This window comes from Mauremys mutica, chromosome 9 (genome assembly GCF_020497125.1).
Source record: "Mauremys mutica isolate MM-2020 ecotype Southern chromosome 9, ASM2049712v1, whole genome shotgun sequence".
Taxonomy (NCBI): Eukaryota; Metazoa; Chordata; order Testudines; family Geoemydidae; genus Mauremys; species Mauremys mutica.
The window spans coordinates 61,711,984-61,729,825 of NC_059080.1; the positions used below are offsets into that span (position 1 = coordinate 61,711,984).

The 17,842-nt window shown below is 44.1% G+C and overlaps 1 protein-coding gene across 1 annotated transcript; it reads right to left on the bottom strand.

Annotated features, from left to right (window-relative positions):
• Positions 1–4,166: 4,166 nt before the first annotated feature.
• On the bottom strand, positions 4,167–17,090 carry ADIPOQ (adiponectin, C1Q and collagen domain containing). Its single transcript, XM_045031541.1, has 3 exons — positions 17,024–17,090; positions 7,751–7,966; positions 4,167–4,953 (listed from the first exon to the last, which is right to left on the bottom strand). Exons 1-3 carry the CDS (start codon positions 17,088–17,090, stop codon positions 4,421–4,423), a joined length of 816 nt encoding a protein of 271 aa, XP_044887476.1. The 3' UTR covers positions 4,167–4,420.
• Between the last annotated feature and the right edge of the window lie 752 nt (positions 17,091–17,842).

The window sequence follows — 17,842 nt, forward strand, 5'->3', positions numbered from 1 at the left end:
ACTCCATTTAGGAAGGAACAATCAATTGCACATATACAAAATGGGACATGACTACCTAAGAAAGGGTACTGCAGAAAGCGATCTGAGGGTCAGAGTGGATCACAAACTAAATATGAGTCAACAGTGTCACACTATTGTAAAAAAAAAAAAGCAAATAACATTCTCGGAGGTATTAGCAGACGTGGTGTAAGCAAGACATGAGAAGTAATTCTTCCACTCTAGTCTGCGCTGATAAGGCCTCAACTGGAGTATTGCATCCTGTTCTGGGCACCACAATTCAGGAAAGATGTGGACAAATTGGAGAAAGTCCAGAGGAGAGCAACAAAAATGGTTAAAGGTCTAGAAAACATGACCTGTGAAGAAAGATTGAAAATATTGGGTTTGTTTAGTCTGGAGAAGATAAGACTGAGGGGGGACATAACAGTTTTCAAGTACATAAAAGGTTGTTACAAGGAGGAGGGAGAAAAATTGTTTTCATTAACCTCTGAGGATAGGGCAAGAGGTGTCATCAGATGCTACCGGTGTGGTGCTCTGCTCTGTTCAATGTTGATATCAATCGGCTGCATGCGTGTTCCCTCTGTGTGCTGCCCCGGTTCTGCGCAGATAGCTGACACAGCAGACCCCGAGAGAACCCCCAATGACCACAGACTCTAGTAAGGTACGAAGGCACATCGGGCCAGGTTTATTGTCGAAGAGAAACACAGTCTCCAGCTTTCCCTGGCATAGAAGTCCAAGGTGCTGCTAAGGTGCTGCTAGCTAGTACAGCTGTGCTCCCTGACAATGGACTCAGCTCAGTCAGTGGCTGGACTTTCCACTGCCCCCTAGGCTGGACAAAGGCATCCACTCCGGGGTGCATTCTTATACAGAGGTACAAACAAGTTACACATCGCTCCTGACATATTGAGCTGCAACTCCTCTGCGTAGCAAGGTACAATCCCTCTATGTAGTAAGGTGCCGCCTCTCTCCTTGTACATGTTGGTTCGAACAAAACAACTCTATCCATCATATTACACTTTTGGCCCTGTCATTGGGTTGGGTCAGCTTGTTCCTTGTTATCAGGGTGGAGTGTACAAGTATGCGAATGTTCTGATATCTGGTGTCCAGTACCTTTTAGGTATGTCTCTTTTTGCAGTATCAGCCCTTTCCTTGCCAGCTTCTATGAGCAGGGCCTGCCTCTGGCTCACAGCTTAACTTTGCTTTATGTTAGCAAAGTCTTGACCATTAGTTTAGTTCAGGCCTTAGGCCTCATACCGGGCCTCTGATAAGGGTTTATGTTTCAGGGCCTCATCTTACTACAAGAGGCAATGGGCTTAAATTGAAGCAGGGGTGGTTTATGTTAGACATTAGGAAAAAGTTCCCTAACTGTGAGGTAGTTAAGCACTGGAATAAATTGCCTAGGGAGATTGTGGAATCTTCATCATTAAAGGTTTTTAAGAGCAGGTTAGAAAATCACCTGTCAGGGATGGTCTAAATAATATTTAGTCCTGACCTGAGTGCAGAGGACTGGACTGGACGACCTCTCAAGGTCCCTTCCAGTCCTATGATTCTATGATCTACTCAAGTAGCACTAGTATGAGCTGCAGAATCTTCAAAAGACATTAAAAAAGCCATAAATTTAATGTCTTCATTATACCCCTTTTTTCAAAAAGTGTCCAAAAAGACTGAACGTCTTGGATAAAATAGAAGATGCTCTGGGACTGAAGTTCAAATTAGTCCAACATGGGAATACCCGCTGGCTTTCTCATGATCCTGGGCTGATGTCTTAAAGTTACTGCAACCAATATTGCTGGCTTTGAAAAGTATCTACCCAGATGGGACAGATCTAGGTAGTGAGGCTGGTTGACTACTTTTGCTTCTATGTTCGGAGAAAACAATCACCATTCTGTCTCTTGTAAGTCTACTGTTGGAACCAGTTGGGTCATTAAACAATGTCATCCAGGCATCTGCTACAATAGTAGTAGATCTTTGTCCAGCAATAGAAGCTATACTTGGATCAATCAGAAAGATATCCATTGAAAACATACTGGAAAAAGCAAGGACTTCAGTCCAGAAGTTGACTAATGAAGGAACTTATATTGATTCCTTAAGTAAAGAGGACAAGAAGTGTTTGTTAAACCAACACTCACAAAACTACAACCGCGACTTCTGGATGTATCTTTTTCAAATGCCTGTCTTATAAAGTGTCGACAGTTGAGTGGAGGGAGGTACTACCAGCAATGGGGTTGCCATGTGATTAGGGCAGAATAGAGAATTTAAGCACAGAGTGGAATGTCGTAAGAAGAATGAATTAAAATTTGACTTCAACTTCTTTTTGGAAGTACTGCATTGCATTAACAGAGTTGTACAAAATTACAACCAAAAAAACAAGACGCATATGGGTGTAGTATTTCATAGAAGGCTTGAGTAGCCAACTTTAATTTGTGTGATGATTTTAAAATATGAGTTAAATCTAATAAAATGGCCATGAAACATTTTTCTGTTTTTACTATTGTGCCATAAAGCCCACCTTTGCCCTCATGGTCTCATCCCTTGGCCCTCATGCCCCCCCCCCCGTAAATTTGAATCTCCCCACCCCCCATTTCAGTTCCTGGGGAAAACAAGTGTGCTTCAAAAAAGGACTGAGTACCTTCTTTATGTTATTTTTAAACAGCTTAATAATCTTTCAGTTTTCCTCCTAGATTTTTTTTAATGGTTCAGCATCTGGCTTTTGGGCTGCCCATCTGTCTTAGGAAAAAACATGTCCTTTGTCAACCTCTCCCCAAATAACAACAACACGATGACAACAACAACAATAAAAAAGCCACAGAGAGATCTGAGTGAGAGAGACAAATATTTTTATTTATAATATATTAATTCATTGGAGTGCAGAAAATACTGCTATGAAAACAATTTTTAGTGGAAGCAGTGATACTATTCTACATTTAGAGTAATGTGTCAGTTTAGGAACCAACCAAAACAACCAACCTATCAAAGCAAAACTGGATTCTTCATCTCTAAATCTATCAGAGAAGCTGATTTTCTTTTAGATAAAATCAAACAAGAAACTATGAGAGAGATCAGCTCATGGTAGGAATGTTACTAAGATCACCAATCCTAATAATCATAGCAACATAGAACTAGTCTTGCAGATAAGTGGGCCAGTTCCTCTGCTGGCATGAATCAGTGTTGCTCTATTGATGTCAATGGAGCTATGCTCATTTACACCAGATGAGGATCTCCCCCATAGGTGTTCTAATCATTAGTGGATTATATTTATAGGATGGAAAGGTGATTGCTAAACTGAAGGCACTACTGGCTTTTTCATAGAGAAGGCACAGAAGATTCTAGGTGAATTAACAATTCATTCCTGACCTCCATCTGAAATTAAAGCTATAAGATACTGTCAAACCAAACACACATTACAGCACGAGTGCTGAACTGCTACATCTTTAAATACAGTGCAGATCCAGTGTTTTAATTAGAGATGTGTTTATATTTAAATATCTTCCCAGCTGCCTGTTGGTGCCTCCCATTCTCCAAATATCTGGTACTGTATGTTGTTTGCAGGGGGATGCCATGATTTTAGAACAGTCACAGAAATATGGTCTCTAAAGAAGTGAAGCTTCTGGAACAATCTAATATTCAAGATGGTAGTAGCCATGAGTTGTTTTTATGGTTATTTATGTAGCCCAATAGGTGTATGTAATGCTTTCCAGATAAATAAAAAGACACAACACCTGCCCACAGAGCTTGCAATCTAAATTAGACATAACATTACTAGGAAAAACACTAAACAATGGGAGGAGTTAGAAGGCCCGAGTAAACTGCAGGATTACAATGGCAATGGGATGTGTTTATTGGAGCTGGGTGGAAAACAGGAACAAGTTTCATATAATTTTCATGAAATACTTTCTTTCTTATTTTGGTAAAAAATTGAAAAATTGAACTGAAAAGTTCAACATTTTGAAAAATTTCAGCCAGCTCTAAATTGTGAATTTTGTCATTGACATTCAAAATTTGTGAAAACTGTGAATTTCAAAAATATTTCAAGGAACTGTATTATTTATGATTATATTTATTATTTGAATTATCATAGCACTTAGGAGCTCTGTCATGGAACAGGAGCCCAGTGGACTAGACGCTATGTTAGCTCTATTTCTTTAGTGAATGTACTGATATTTGGGCTCAGAGTTTGGAAAGAGGGCAGAAGTGGCGAAGTGGGGTGAAATTATAGCCCCACTGAAGTCAATGGAAAAACTCCCATTGATTTCAATGGGGCCAGGATTTCATCCATGGTGATTATAATACCTAGTCTAAAGCCCTACAAAACAGTTTGCTAGTAACCACAGTGTGGAAATAGTGCATAGGAAAACCTAGAGTGTTCGCAAATCAATTCCTTGGCTAATCCTTCCTTTCCTCCCTCATGTACTGGACTCCCACTTTAATGAAGACCCAAGTCTGGATAAAGGAGGAAACCCGTGAAAGTAGAATCATTGATATTATCAGCATAGATGCCATTGTTTTCTTTTTCTTCTTCTCCATACACTTGAATCCAGACTTCTTCTCCGGCACTCAGGTGAAGCAAAACAGACCCGGAAGCTTGGTCGACATTGTTTTTCTGGAACTGATCATAGGTGAATAGCATGGCCTTGTCCTTCTTGTACAGACTGACTTTCACATCTGTTATATACACAGTGAGGTGGTATGTGAAATAGTACAGGCCTGGGATACTGCAGCGGAACTTTCCCGTGGTTTCATCGTAGTGATTTTGTTCGTTGTAGAAGATTTTTGTGAATCTGATGGGAATGTTGGGGACGGGGGCTCTGCTGGTGAGCCCAACACTGAAGGCAGATCGGTAAACATAAGCACCTTCTCCGTTCTCCCCTTTCATCCCTGGGATTCCTGGAAATCCTCTTGGGCCTTCAGTGCCAGGAGCTCCTCCCTCTCCAGTATCCCCTTTGGGGCCTGGCTCACCTATAAGGGAAAATTATTTTGATTAGAGTGATCATATTGGGAATTTCCAACAATAAACCAAATCAGATTCATGTCAGTATATGTGCTGATATAATAGTTCTGTAGTAGGAGATGATAAAACAATCCCTGTTTGAGAACAGTGGGAGATGTTGAGCGGTGGCCAGTTGGGCAATTTTTAATAGGCTTACTAATGCCTATTGAAAACAGGCCCATGAGATTTTAAATCCTTATTCAAAAGGCTTCCAAAAAAACCCAAAAACCCTCCAGCGTGGAGCTCAATTTATCTCAGACAAACAAAGGGTTGACTCAACCCTGCTGGAATTCACACCCATACTTCAAGGGAGCGTAGCTATTTCAAATCTGATGCTTAGCTTCATTGAGCCATCTCCTCTGGTTGCAGTGGATACTGCTGCAATGGTCGGTTGGTGTTCTTTGGAACTATCATTTGCACCCTGCATGGACATATATGGCACACTTTTAGTCCCATCATAAAATCCACTTCGAAGTTTTTGCTGTTACAATTTTTTATGATTAATTATTTTACTGGTTTTCATAAAGAAACAGACAATGAAAAGGACAAAAAGGGAATGACTTACAGCTAGTGTATGTTTCCAAATACCGCAAGCGTCATGGGATCACCAATAGACTGATGGAATTACACAGTTTTACAAGCTGTCAAAGCTGCAATACCTGACCAGACAATTCTGCATAGACATAACATATTAGGGTGGGGGTAAAAGTAATAAAACAGGAGAAGCCAAGCATAAATAAGGAGAGGGAAGGAGGGGACCGGACAAGGGCAGGGCACACTCAGGAGAGGAGGGGTTAGGTGGAATGAAGATCTGCCATACTTTGAGCCATCTCAACATTTTTATCCAAAAAGGTGGGGGGATCCACATTTTTTTCAAATCAATATAATTGCTCTCTACGGCCATAAGCTATTCTTTCTTTGGCTGCTAACTCAGACAGATTCAAACACCACTGCTTTATGTTGGGCATAAGACTATTCTTCCATTTTTGTAAAATCATGCACTTGATGATCACTGCTGCCCTCAAAACCCAATGACTTTATGGCACAGTTAAACCCAGCTTTTCAGATAAATAACCTAGGATATCATTTTCAGCTGAAGCTGAGCATTAGTTTAACTCTTGTGGCTGCCTCTTTCCACAGCTGCCTGACTGTTGGACAATCCCATTGCATATGCATCAGAGTTCCTTTTTCTTTGTTACAGCACCCACAAACATCAGAGAATACGGCCTTTTGCAACCTGTGTTTTGTTGCAGCAAGGACAGCCTGTAATCCACCGAAGCATTTTTAATTTTTTTGTAATATGCTCTGCCATTGGGGTTCTTTTAAGGGCAGTGATAAATCCCCTTCCCACTCTTTCTCAAAGAGCTTCAGACTAATCAAGTTCTTCATTAACAAAGTATGCATAATGGACATGGGCCTGGGGAGTTTTTGGAGCATTTTTAAGGTTCTCAGTACTTCTGGGCCTCGGGCAGTCTTAGGTCATCTGGACCAAACTGATACGTTAGCAAATGTCTGAACTGAAAGTACTGCCACGCCGCTGAGATCGGCCTTTGGCGACTTGCCTGCGGAGGGTCCGCTGCTCCCGTGGCTTCGGTGTACCTCCCGCAAGCATGCCACCGAATCCGCGGGACCGGGGACCTCCCGCAGGCAAGCCACCGAAGGCAACCTGCCTGCCGTGCTTGGGGCGGCAAAATACCTAGAGCCGCCCCTGCTCACATGGGTGGAAACTGAGCAGATATTAATGCATCTAATTCCCCAACAGGTCTCCTCTTTTTGTCCAATGGAAAAAAAATAAGGTGCCTACAGTGATGGCTGCATAAAGGGTCAGAGCTATCCTAGCTAAGAGGTTCCAATTTGCCATCATTCAAAAGCACCTATTTGGGACAACCGAGACATGCAAATTAGGAACAAACCTACAATTTGGAAGTACTAGCTGGGTATCGTATGGATTTCCAAATTAGTCAGCTATGAGGGCTTTGTCCCTTTTCTAACACTAAAATGCACGTGCACGGTAATTGAAATAATTGTCATTTTTTCATTTTATTTCTAGAATCTTCAAAAGCATAAACTGCAGTTTTTCACGGAAAAAAACAAAGCTAACCAAAAAGTTAACCAATGATAACCTCAACATTTTCTCAGCTGTTTGGGAAGAGACCTTCTAAGCCAAATTTTAGGTGAGAACTACATTTTATAAATGACATAAAATAGTTGCTGAAAATGGAAATGCTGGCAATGTTTACAGCTGTTGCTGCTGAATAACACAGTGACTTCAAATACAAACAAATATTGGCAAATTTGACTAGCTTTCTCTGTATTGCAAAATAACTACACACTGCATTGAAATAAAAACAACACTCAGATCCTTAAACATTCATTTACCACTCTGATACCAACAGGAGCAGGTAATTACATAGACACAGAATCAGTGGTTTGTTTATAGGGAAGAAGCCAGGGAAATTCTTTCCTCTAAACTGTTACCTGGCTCCTAACATTTCAGAACTTTCCAGCCAAAGGACATATTTGTCCCCTCTTCTGTATACACATTCTGTGCCTTATGCTCTCATTTGCTAAATATGGGATGACACATTATTTACCTCCAAATAGCTCTGAGAACTTTAGGCCTGATTCAAAGCCCATGGAAGTCAGTGGAAATCTTTGCAATGACCTCCATGAACTTTGAATCCTGTCCCTACTGAGGCTTCCTTCCCGCAGAAGTCAGATCATGTTTGATTGAAATGGTATAGAATATTAAAGCCTCACGCGGACCTGGCACTCCGTTCTCTCCCTTTTGCCCGTCTTTCCCATCCTTTCCATCTCTGCCTGGGACACCGTTGTGGCCTGGGTATCCTGGTGCTCCTCCCATCCAATTTGCACAAGGCCCTTTAGGTGGCTGTGGTTCTTCATCTGCTGTTTCAGCGTGATACAGTTTCACCAGCAGCAGCAAGCAAAGAAGGAGGTTTGGCACCAGCTTCATTGTGAACTCTGAAATGGACAATGACTCTATTAGCATTTTAGTCCAAGGAACCTGAATGCCAAAGTGGCGATGGTCATTGAGCCAACAGAGACAGAGGACAAACAGTTGAATGCATAAATCCTTCCCTGGGGAAACTCCATTCCACTCGAGATTGACACGTTAACAGGGTATAATTCTATTCATTTAAATGCCTCTTCTCAATTCAGAGTTGGGTACCCTCAGCTCCCATTGAAATCCCAGGATCAGGCCCTCAGAAGCAAATGTACCCACCAATGCCTGGTTGAGTATCTTGATTAAGTGCTGGAATGATGCTGGCTATGGTCCCTGCTCCTCATCTGGGCCACCCCCACTCCCATGCACTGCTACACACGGAGCCCCCTGCATAGTTGGGTTCTGCACTAAACAGAAGATGACCTTGCATGGCCATTCCCAAGCCCTTTCCTGCTTTATGCTGCAGAACTCTTTTCCTGCTAGGGGCTCTTTGCACCCCGAGATGGAGTGAGGGGAGAGATGTGAGCAGGATTTGCCCCTCAATGCATGATCTCTCTAAGCTCCAGGTCAACTCAAAAGCTTGTCTCTTTTGCCAACAGGAGTTGGTGCAATAGAAGATATTACCTCACCCAGTTAGTCCCTCTAATATCCCGGGACCAATACAGCTACAACAATACTGCAAACATTTTGTTAACATCAGAGGAAATTTCACTTGTCTTCTGTCACTTACCGAGTGGCAATAACTTTTATATATTTTCCCACACACTTTATGGCATCTTCAATGTTTTAAAGCAATGACTAATCAGAAACTGTCCTAATTCTGACCTCTCTTATCCTATTCTAAATTAGACAAAGGAGTTTTTCTGGTGCAAAACTACTGTGAAATCCAAAACCAAACCCTCCAGGACAGATTCTGAGCTTACTACTGGTGTAAATCCAGACTAATGCCATTGAAATCAACAGAGTCTCCAGTAACTCCATTGACATTAATGGAGGTTTTTTGGATTAACACCAGTGTAGCTGAGGTCAGAATCTTGACCTTAGATTTTTATGTTGAATATGGTGATGACATGCCACCAGGTGTGTAGCTTCTTTTGCAGTGTTCCAGTCAACTAGATGATGACACAATCCAACTTTCTGCTTGGTTGAGTGAACAGCTGATGCAAAATACAGTCTGGCAGAACTCATAACAAAATCTCATATGCCACCATGTATTGTTACAGATACAGTACACTAACCTTGGAGCATCTACTGTCAGCAATCTACATTCAGATTTCCAGCCTCCTATAGGTGATCCTATCAGATTTTAATGCTTTTTTTGTTTTCCATTGAGATCTGTCAATGCGGAAATGGAATCTGATGCACTAAGTATCTGGGAGTTGTATTACCAGACTTTTGCTCTTTCAAATGGGTTGCTTTTATATTAGAAGCAAACAGTATGCCTTCCCAGCTTAGCTCCTGGGTTAGTATTTAAGATAAGGTTTACAGAATAAAAATCCTAAATTCACTATTTGAGGGTCAAATTCACCACTATGCAGTGGGACATAGATCTGCTGATCACAAGAGGCATGGCAGATAATAAATTTTAATAAAGGGGTGGTGTTGCGGGGCCACGTGGTTAAGTCAATATGGTTGCACTCAGCCACTGGGCTGTGTGGTCAGTAGGACTCCCCTTAACTGCAGGGAAGTATGGCCCAATTTCCAGAGTCAATAGGGTTTCCCTTGTCTGCAGGAAAGCGTGACCCAAAGGCCGGAGTCAGTAGGACTCCCCTTAACTGCAAGGGAGTGTTTCCTAATGGCCAGAGTCAATACAACCACCCTTGACTATAGGGTAGTATGGCCTAGTAGCCAGAGTCAATATAATCACCCTTGGAGGCAGGTTAGGGTGACCTAGTGGCCAGAGTTAATACAGCCGCCCTTGGAGGCAGGGTAGGCTGGCCTAGTGGCTGGTGCCTGGGAGCCATCACCACGGAGGTGGCAGCCCCAGTAGCAGGGCTCAGGCCCAGCCGACCCCACTGGGCCCTGACCAGGGCTCTAACAGCGTTGGAGTGGTCCACCACTGGGTCAGCAGGGAATCCCACTGAAACACACTGACCTCATGAGGGTGGGAGGTATCACTCTCTTAACCTCCCTGGATCACTTCCTACCGGCTTTCCTGCAGCAGTGGTCCATAAGGTATCAGGGCCTCCAGGCTTCTCGGCACTGGACGCTCCCTGGGGTTCCAATAGCGGCAGGTCTCGGGCTCTTTGGCTCCCACAGGTAATGGCTGTAACGGCTCCTGGGCCAGAGCCCCTACCAAGCGTCCTTCCTCTTCGGCAGAGCACCCAGACTGAGCTATGCTGCTGGCTTTTATACTGCAGCAGCAGGTGGAGCATGCCCAGCAGGGTCGAGGGTGCATGACTTTGGCTGCTGAGAGCACTGCTTTAACCCCTTCTGCTTCAGTGTGGGGCCAGTCCACACTGTCACACACACTCCCCCTGAAGAGGGCACCTGTCTGATGTCCTTCCTTGTCCTTTTCCCTATCCCGCCTCAAAAATAAATCTGTGTTGGCATGTGCCTTACCCGGTCGATGGAAGACCTGGAAATCGTACAGCTGTAGGGAGAGGTACCAACACATGATCTTTCATGCTATTAAGCCAGCAAAGGGATGCGTGGTCAGTAATTAGTTGGAAAGGGTTCCCCAGTAAGTAATAACACAGGGATTCCACTGCCCACTTCACGGCTAGCGCCTCTTTCTCGATGGTCAAATATTGGGTCTCCCCCTGGGGTACAGTTTCTGGCTTAGATATCGGACCAGGTGTTCTTTCCCATTGACTTGCTGGGAGAGGACTGCCCTGAGCCCCATTTGTGAGGCATGTCTGTAGGATGAAGGACCTCAAAGTCTGGGTGTGTCAAAACTGGCCCCTGAGCTAGCCATTCCTTCAGCATCTGGAAGGCCACCTCGCATCTCTCGGACCACCGGACTTTCTGTGGTTGCGAGTTCTTTGTCAGGTCCGAGAGAGGGGCTGCCAGCATTCGGAAATTGGGTACAAATCAGCGGTAGTACCCCACCAGTCCTAGGAACTGTCTCACTTGCTTCTTTGTCATGGGGGCAAGCCAGTCTTTTAGGGCTTGAACCTTATCCATTTGGGGCCTCAGCTTGCCCCACCCACTATGTACCCTAGATAGGTCACCTCCCATTGACCAAGGTGATATTTTGCTGGGTTTGCCATGAGCCTGGCCTCTTTTAGGGCTCCTAGTACATTGGCGACGTGCCGGAGATGGTCCTCCCAGTTGGCACTATATATCACAATGTCATCAATATACGCCGCAGCATACTGGTCATGGGGCTGCAGGATGAAGTTCATAAGTCACTGGAAGGTGGCAGCGGCACTGTGCAGTCCAAAAAGCATTCTCACAAAGTGAAATAGGCCAAATGGAGTAGGGAAAGCTGTCTTCGCTCTCAAGTTTGACATAAGGGGTATTTGCAAATACCCTTTTGTCAAATCAAGCATGGACAAGAACACAGCTCCCCCTTGCCTCTTCAAGAGTTCCTCCACCTGGGGCATGCATCAAAGCAGGAGATGGTGTTGACTTTCCTAAAGTCGATACAACAGTGGGTGGTCCCATCTGACTTCGGGACTAGGACAATCAGGCTACGTCATGCGCTCCTTGATTCTTCCGCTACCCCCAGCATGGTGTCTGGTTCCCTCGTGATGGCATCCCACATCTTCCTCGGGAGGGGTCGTTGGGCGTCACAGACCTTTTGGCCTGGTATAGTGGCTATATGCTGGTGCATGACTTCTGTCTGCCAAGGGCAGGCAGATAAGACTTCTGGAAAGGCCTGCAAGACACGCTGCAGCTGTCCCATCAGCTCAGCTCGGCACCCATCGTGGCCAGCCCAGACTCTAGGGTTCTGTCGACCAGCGGTCCCAGTTCAGGCTCAGGAGGGAAAGGGGTAATGGTCTTCCCTGGCCTTCCACACCTTCAGCAGGTTAACATGGTATATGCGTGTCTCTTTCCATCTCCCCCGTAGCCAGATCTCATAAATCTACTGGTCCCACCCGTCAGGTGACCTCATAGGGTCCCTGCCACTTGGCCATCAGTTTGGAGTCTGTAGAGAGTAACAAGAGCAGGATGTTATGTCCTGGCTCAAACATGCAGAGTCTGCCCCCCTTGTTGTAGTGCTGTTCTTGTATGTGCTGAGCCTGTAACAGATTCTTCTGGGCAAAAGCCCCCAGAGTATGGAGCCATTCCCACAGTTGCAACACGTAGTGGATCACCCCTGTGACTCGGGTCATTTGCTCTTCGCAATCCTCCCGAACGAGGTCGAGGATGGCCTGGGGTTGCTGCCTGTAGAGGAGTTCAAAGGGGAGAAGCCGGTTGATGCCTAGGGTACCTCCCATTCAGAGAACAGCAGGGCTGGAAGTAATGTGTTCCAGTGCCGGGGGTCCTCTTCCAGAAACTTACACAACATCATTTTCAACATCTGATTGAAATGCTCTACCAACCCATCCATCTGAGCGTGGTACCTTGACAACTTGAGAGCCCGGATGTTGAGTAAGTGGCAGAGTTCAGCCATCAGATAGGACATCTGGTTGGTACTTTGGTCAATCAGGATTTCCTGTGGTATCCCCACCCTGGTGAAGACTATAACTAGCTTGGTGGCAATCATAGGTGCCTTGGCCATTCACAATGGGATGGCTTAGTCCATTATTACCAGGTTGTAGCAGTTCCCCATCGCACTCCTTTCCAGCAGCCCCACCAGGTTTAGACTAATACACTCAAAGGGAACCCCATAACAGGTAATGAGATGAGGGTTGCTTTGGGTACCCTCTTTGGTCCGGCATGCTGACACTCTGGGCAAGAGGCACAGAAATCCTTTACCTTCTGGTGGATGCCTGGCCAGAAAAATCATTGGGCCACCCTTTGGAGGGTCTTCTCTCTCCCCAGGAGCCCTGCCCATGGCACTGCATGGGCCAAGTGAAGGAGGTCAAGCCGCAGCCTATGTGGAACCAGCAGCTGTCGTAGGTCTTCCTAAGCCTAAGGGTCTTTGACCACCCAGTACAGGCGGTCCCGCCGGATCTCAAAGCATGGCCCTTGTGGGTGGCGGGTACAGGCCTCAACTTCCGGGCCTGGGGTTGTTGCTTGTTCCCAGGTGTGGCTTAGGGTTGGGTCTTCCTTTTGCTCCCAGACGAAGTCCCCTTTGGCCTCCAGTTTCCTTGGGGCCTCCTCCATGGAAGTCTCTGCCTAGGGCGGTGGTCCATCTCAGGCCGGGGAGGTGTCAGAAGGGCCCTCCCCCAGGTCAGGATCCACCGATCGGCCAAGTAGCCCTCCCCACAGGGTCGTTACCTGCTCCCTCCCTGGGTTTCAGTGCCCGTAGCCCCATAGGAGCTCCTTGAACCAAGGTCAGTCATGCCCAAGGATCACAGGATACGTTAGTCTGGGGAGTGACCCCAACCTGGAGGACTGCGTCATGTGGGGCTATCTCCAATTTAACCCTAGCCGTGGGATAGAGCCGTATGTCCCCATGGATACATTGTAACTGTATCTCCTTCCCTGTAGGCTCAGGGTTAGGTACCACCCCATCACGGACAAGGGTCTGGCTGCATCCAGTGTCCACCAGGGTCAGTGTCGGGCCCCATTTACCCTCATGGGGACTACAAGTTTCTCTGAGCCCTTCGGGCCCGGGGGCTGACCACCCATACTTAGCCATAACTGCAATCCACATATGGGCAATCTTGGTGAAAGTGTCCCTCTTGCCTGCACTCATAGCACTGGTTCCAGCCTCCCCCAAGGGTGCACTGGTCTTTGGTGGGGGTACCCCCTCCGATGGGTCTCCTTCCTTCCAGGCTGGTCCTCGGCCTGCTAGTCGCCTTTCTTGGGGGCCCATGCTGGTAGCTGAGGTTCGAGCTAGGTGCCGTGCTCTCCCCAGTTCATTGCGATGAGGGGTCCCTCCAGCTGAACCATCCTTCCTCTTCAGGGTTGCTGGCTTGTGGCCCCAGGTTATCTGCTGCCAGGTAGTCCTCCATTAACTCGACGGCGTCAACGAGGATTGCTGGCCTATGCCGCTGGACCACCTCCTTCCCTCCACTGGGGAGGATCTGGGTGAATTGCTCGAGGATCACTTTTTTGGTTACTTGTGCCCCTGACTTCCCTTGTCTCCCTTTTATACTGCAGCAGCAGTTGGAGCATGCCCAGCAGGGTCGAGGAGGCGTGGCTTTGGCTGCTGAGAGCACTGATTTAACCCCTTCTGCTCCAGTGCAGGGCCAGTCCACTCCATCACAGATGGTCATTACAATAAATCATCTCATTTTCTCCTTGCTAAAAATAAAAGTTGCTTCCACATTTCAAGATGGATTTTCTTATGAAATGTAAATGTCATATTTTGAATGACATTATCAGCAATTATACAAATATGTTTACGTGGTTTAAAGAGGAAAAATAAAAGAAACCATGGATAGTGCAGTTGTAGGAACTGGGAAGTTTAAACAAACATTCAGAGTTCTATATTGAAGGCCTGTAAGGACCAAATAAGACTTGCAAGCCCTAAAGCTTTTTTACTCAAGGCCAGATCCTGCCACGCTGTAATAGCAGAAGTAGTACAGTAATAGTATTTTGCTCTGCCAGCAATCCCATTGATTTTTATGGGCCTCTTTAAGGAGTAAGGCACTATGCAACATGAGCTGACCCTCAGTGACTAGACAGGTCTATAGGAATTAAAAACAATTAAATGTTTGTTAGAAGTGTCTTTGTCCTTCTCTCAGAGAAGTCTGCTGTTCCACTGGAACAAGGGACGCAGCAATGGTTTCTGAGCAGGTGGGGACAAGTGAAATTGATGCCTGTAAATGCCAAAAAAATATTATCTTTAGGGTGAAGGCATCTCTGAGAATGTTTGGCAAACGGTGGGGTACATATCTGGGCATGGTCTAGCAACACTTCTTCGCTGTACCCAGGGGACTGAGATAAGGAACAGAGTGCTGGTATGGTTGCTATTTCAGGAATACATATTCAGGATCCAGCTATGCTCAGAACACATGCATCTTCAGCATGCCAACTAAGTACTCTGTCCAAGCTATCAGTAACGGCTTTGCTGACACTTGTATTGCACAGCTTTATTGTTAAATATGATATAATTCAATACAGCAAGGTTTTAAAAAATTAAATATTTTAAGCAGTGTATTTTGATGATCTTATTGGGGCCATATTCTGGTATCACACAAGTCCCATGTGTCTGAAATTTCTGTGTGATATTAACAAGCTGGTCATAGATCCTCAGTGGGTGCAATTTGACTTCAATGGAGCAACACTCATTTATACCCACTGAGGGTCTGGATCCTTTTGTTGAAATTACACCAAAATGGCACTCTGAGATAAATGAAATCAAATGACTTTCAAAGATGCTTCTGATTATATTGAGGGGACAGGAAATCAGTTGCAAGTCCTATAATTAACAGCAAAACACCACCGACCGCAGAACCCAGGGAACGGTATCTATTTTCCTTGTCAGAAAGGCAAATCACAGTGCAGATGACATCCTTGTGGAGTCACGTAGAAGCGTAGAAGGATGAGTATATAAAAATAAAATGGAAAGATTAGAGCATTAGGTATGCATTTGGCAGCCAGCATGCAGAGTCAATTGTAGTTAAAACTATTTTTGCTGGCTACATTTTTATGGTTTTCTCCTCTCTGATATGAAAAGCAACAGTATGCCACAATGTGTTAGTGAGGATTCATGGCAACTTGATACAAAGCTATTCTATGTTTGACTCTAGTCCCAAATCCTTTGTACATTAATTCTCAAAGATGCCAATTTGTTGGCCATAAATATGTTGCTAAAGGGCAATATTGGCACAAGAACAAATGGGTATAACCTGTGCATGAATAGATTTCGGCTGGAAATCAGAAGCAGCTTTCTACGAATCACTGGTTCTGTAAACTGGAGTTGTGGGGGCACACAACCTAACTAGTTTGAAAATGGAGCTTGATACATTTATGAATGGGATTATATGATGGGGTTGCCTGTAATAGCATGGATTGGATTTGATGACCTAGGATGTTCCTTCCTTCCAGGTGTCCTATGTTTCTATGTCCTATGCTGCACAAAAGAAACATTTCTAGGGTGTGTTGCACATTTGCAAACAGTTGTGAAGAACAGAACTCTGAATTAGGTATAACACATTTACATTGTCTGCATTTCCATTCCTCTTTGATCCTAGCATGTATCAGCATAATATAAAACCACACAGAGATATATGAAATGTATTGGGGATTCAGTTTGAAAGGCTGAGCTGATAAATATTGGTAACTAATGGATGAGCTAATTTTAGTGGGTCTCAGTTAATTTAGTAGCTATCAAGAGAATTTAAATTAAATTACATTTTATAAAGTGCATTTGTTTATCAGCATTGGTCTGCATAACATTAATAGAAACAATGCCATTATTCCGTGGTTAAAGAATTATTTTTGAACACTGTGTATCAAAAAGCCTTGTGGCATATTGCACAAGCCTAGAAATAATGTCATGTTATATTATCAAACTCAAACATTTTCTTTCAGAGGAGTCTGACCAATGATGTGGGTATTATTATTATTATTTATTTGGATTAAATGCAGACAGGCTAATGCTATACAAGACACAACTACATTTGCAGTGACTGCCCCAATGACCTTACAACCCGAAGCTGTGCTATGTAAATCTTTACATTTTTGTATGGTAAGTAAGTATATGAACTACTCATAGTTTACAGATCACTGGAGCAAAATCAAGCTTTGCATGATTCTTCTAAGAAAAAGGAGTGAAATCTAAATGTAGTAATTACCCTAAATGCTCCATTGTTTTCTCTGTTGTTCCAGATCTGTTTAGAATTAGTTTTTTGATTGCTAACTCAATGCAGTGCTTTTGAAAGCAAAGATCACCCACTGCCTAAAAGAGATGTGTTACTCTGGTTTTAAAATAATCACTTGGTTTACCAACAATAACAATACCTAACCTTAATAACAATAAATGGAGTTTCCTTAGAACATGAAAATCTATATGAATGATTCAGTCTGAAAGAAAAAAAACCCAGAACCTTAACAAAAATGGGTCTTACCAGCAGCTTTAGAGTCCTGGCTGGTTCGCTGCAGTCCCTTTAGAAATGCAGTCGAGAGAATAGTCATGCCACCACATCATTATCTCCAGGGGGCATGTGGAACTGTCAGTTAAGATGCTCTCCTTTCTATTTGCTATTGAGCATGCTGATTTAACGTGTGGTATTTCTCATCAGTTTTCCTGTCTGCAGCTCAATTTTGGGCCACTTTTCTAAATACTAATCACAAAGTGATACGCTTTATTAAAAAAAATCAGCTGATGTTTAGAATTTTCAAGCCAACTGCAATTTATATTGATTAATTCAGTTTGGTAGAAAAGTCTATATTTTAAGTTTTCAGCTGTCAAAGACTTGGCTTTTATAATCTACTATCAACATCTGCAGCATAATGTGAAGTAGGAAGAATTGTTAGTAGTCCAGGGAGAAAATATGTTCACAGATTCTGATTAATACATCCTGAATGGGAATTCTACGTGTTCAATAGTATTACTTAATGAATGGCTGTGTGACATTTGTTTCTTTTGCTTTTTAACAGAAAAGGCATTCAAATCTTCTGGAATACATACACTGTGATGTCAAATTTATTATTTGTACCCCCACCACCAACGAGGGAATGGACTGATGAAGAGAGCCGTGTGGGTTGCGAAGAGAATTTGACAACAAAAAGACCCTGAGTTATATGGCAACCCAACCCATCATCAGTCACCAGAGTAATTACAGTGCAGCTGCTTATGGGTCAACATATCAGAAACTTGCTACCAGCCTTAGAGGTACAAATAAGTCTTTGTCCTATGTGGCCTTCCTTAAAGGATGAAAAGTTAA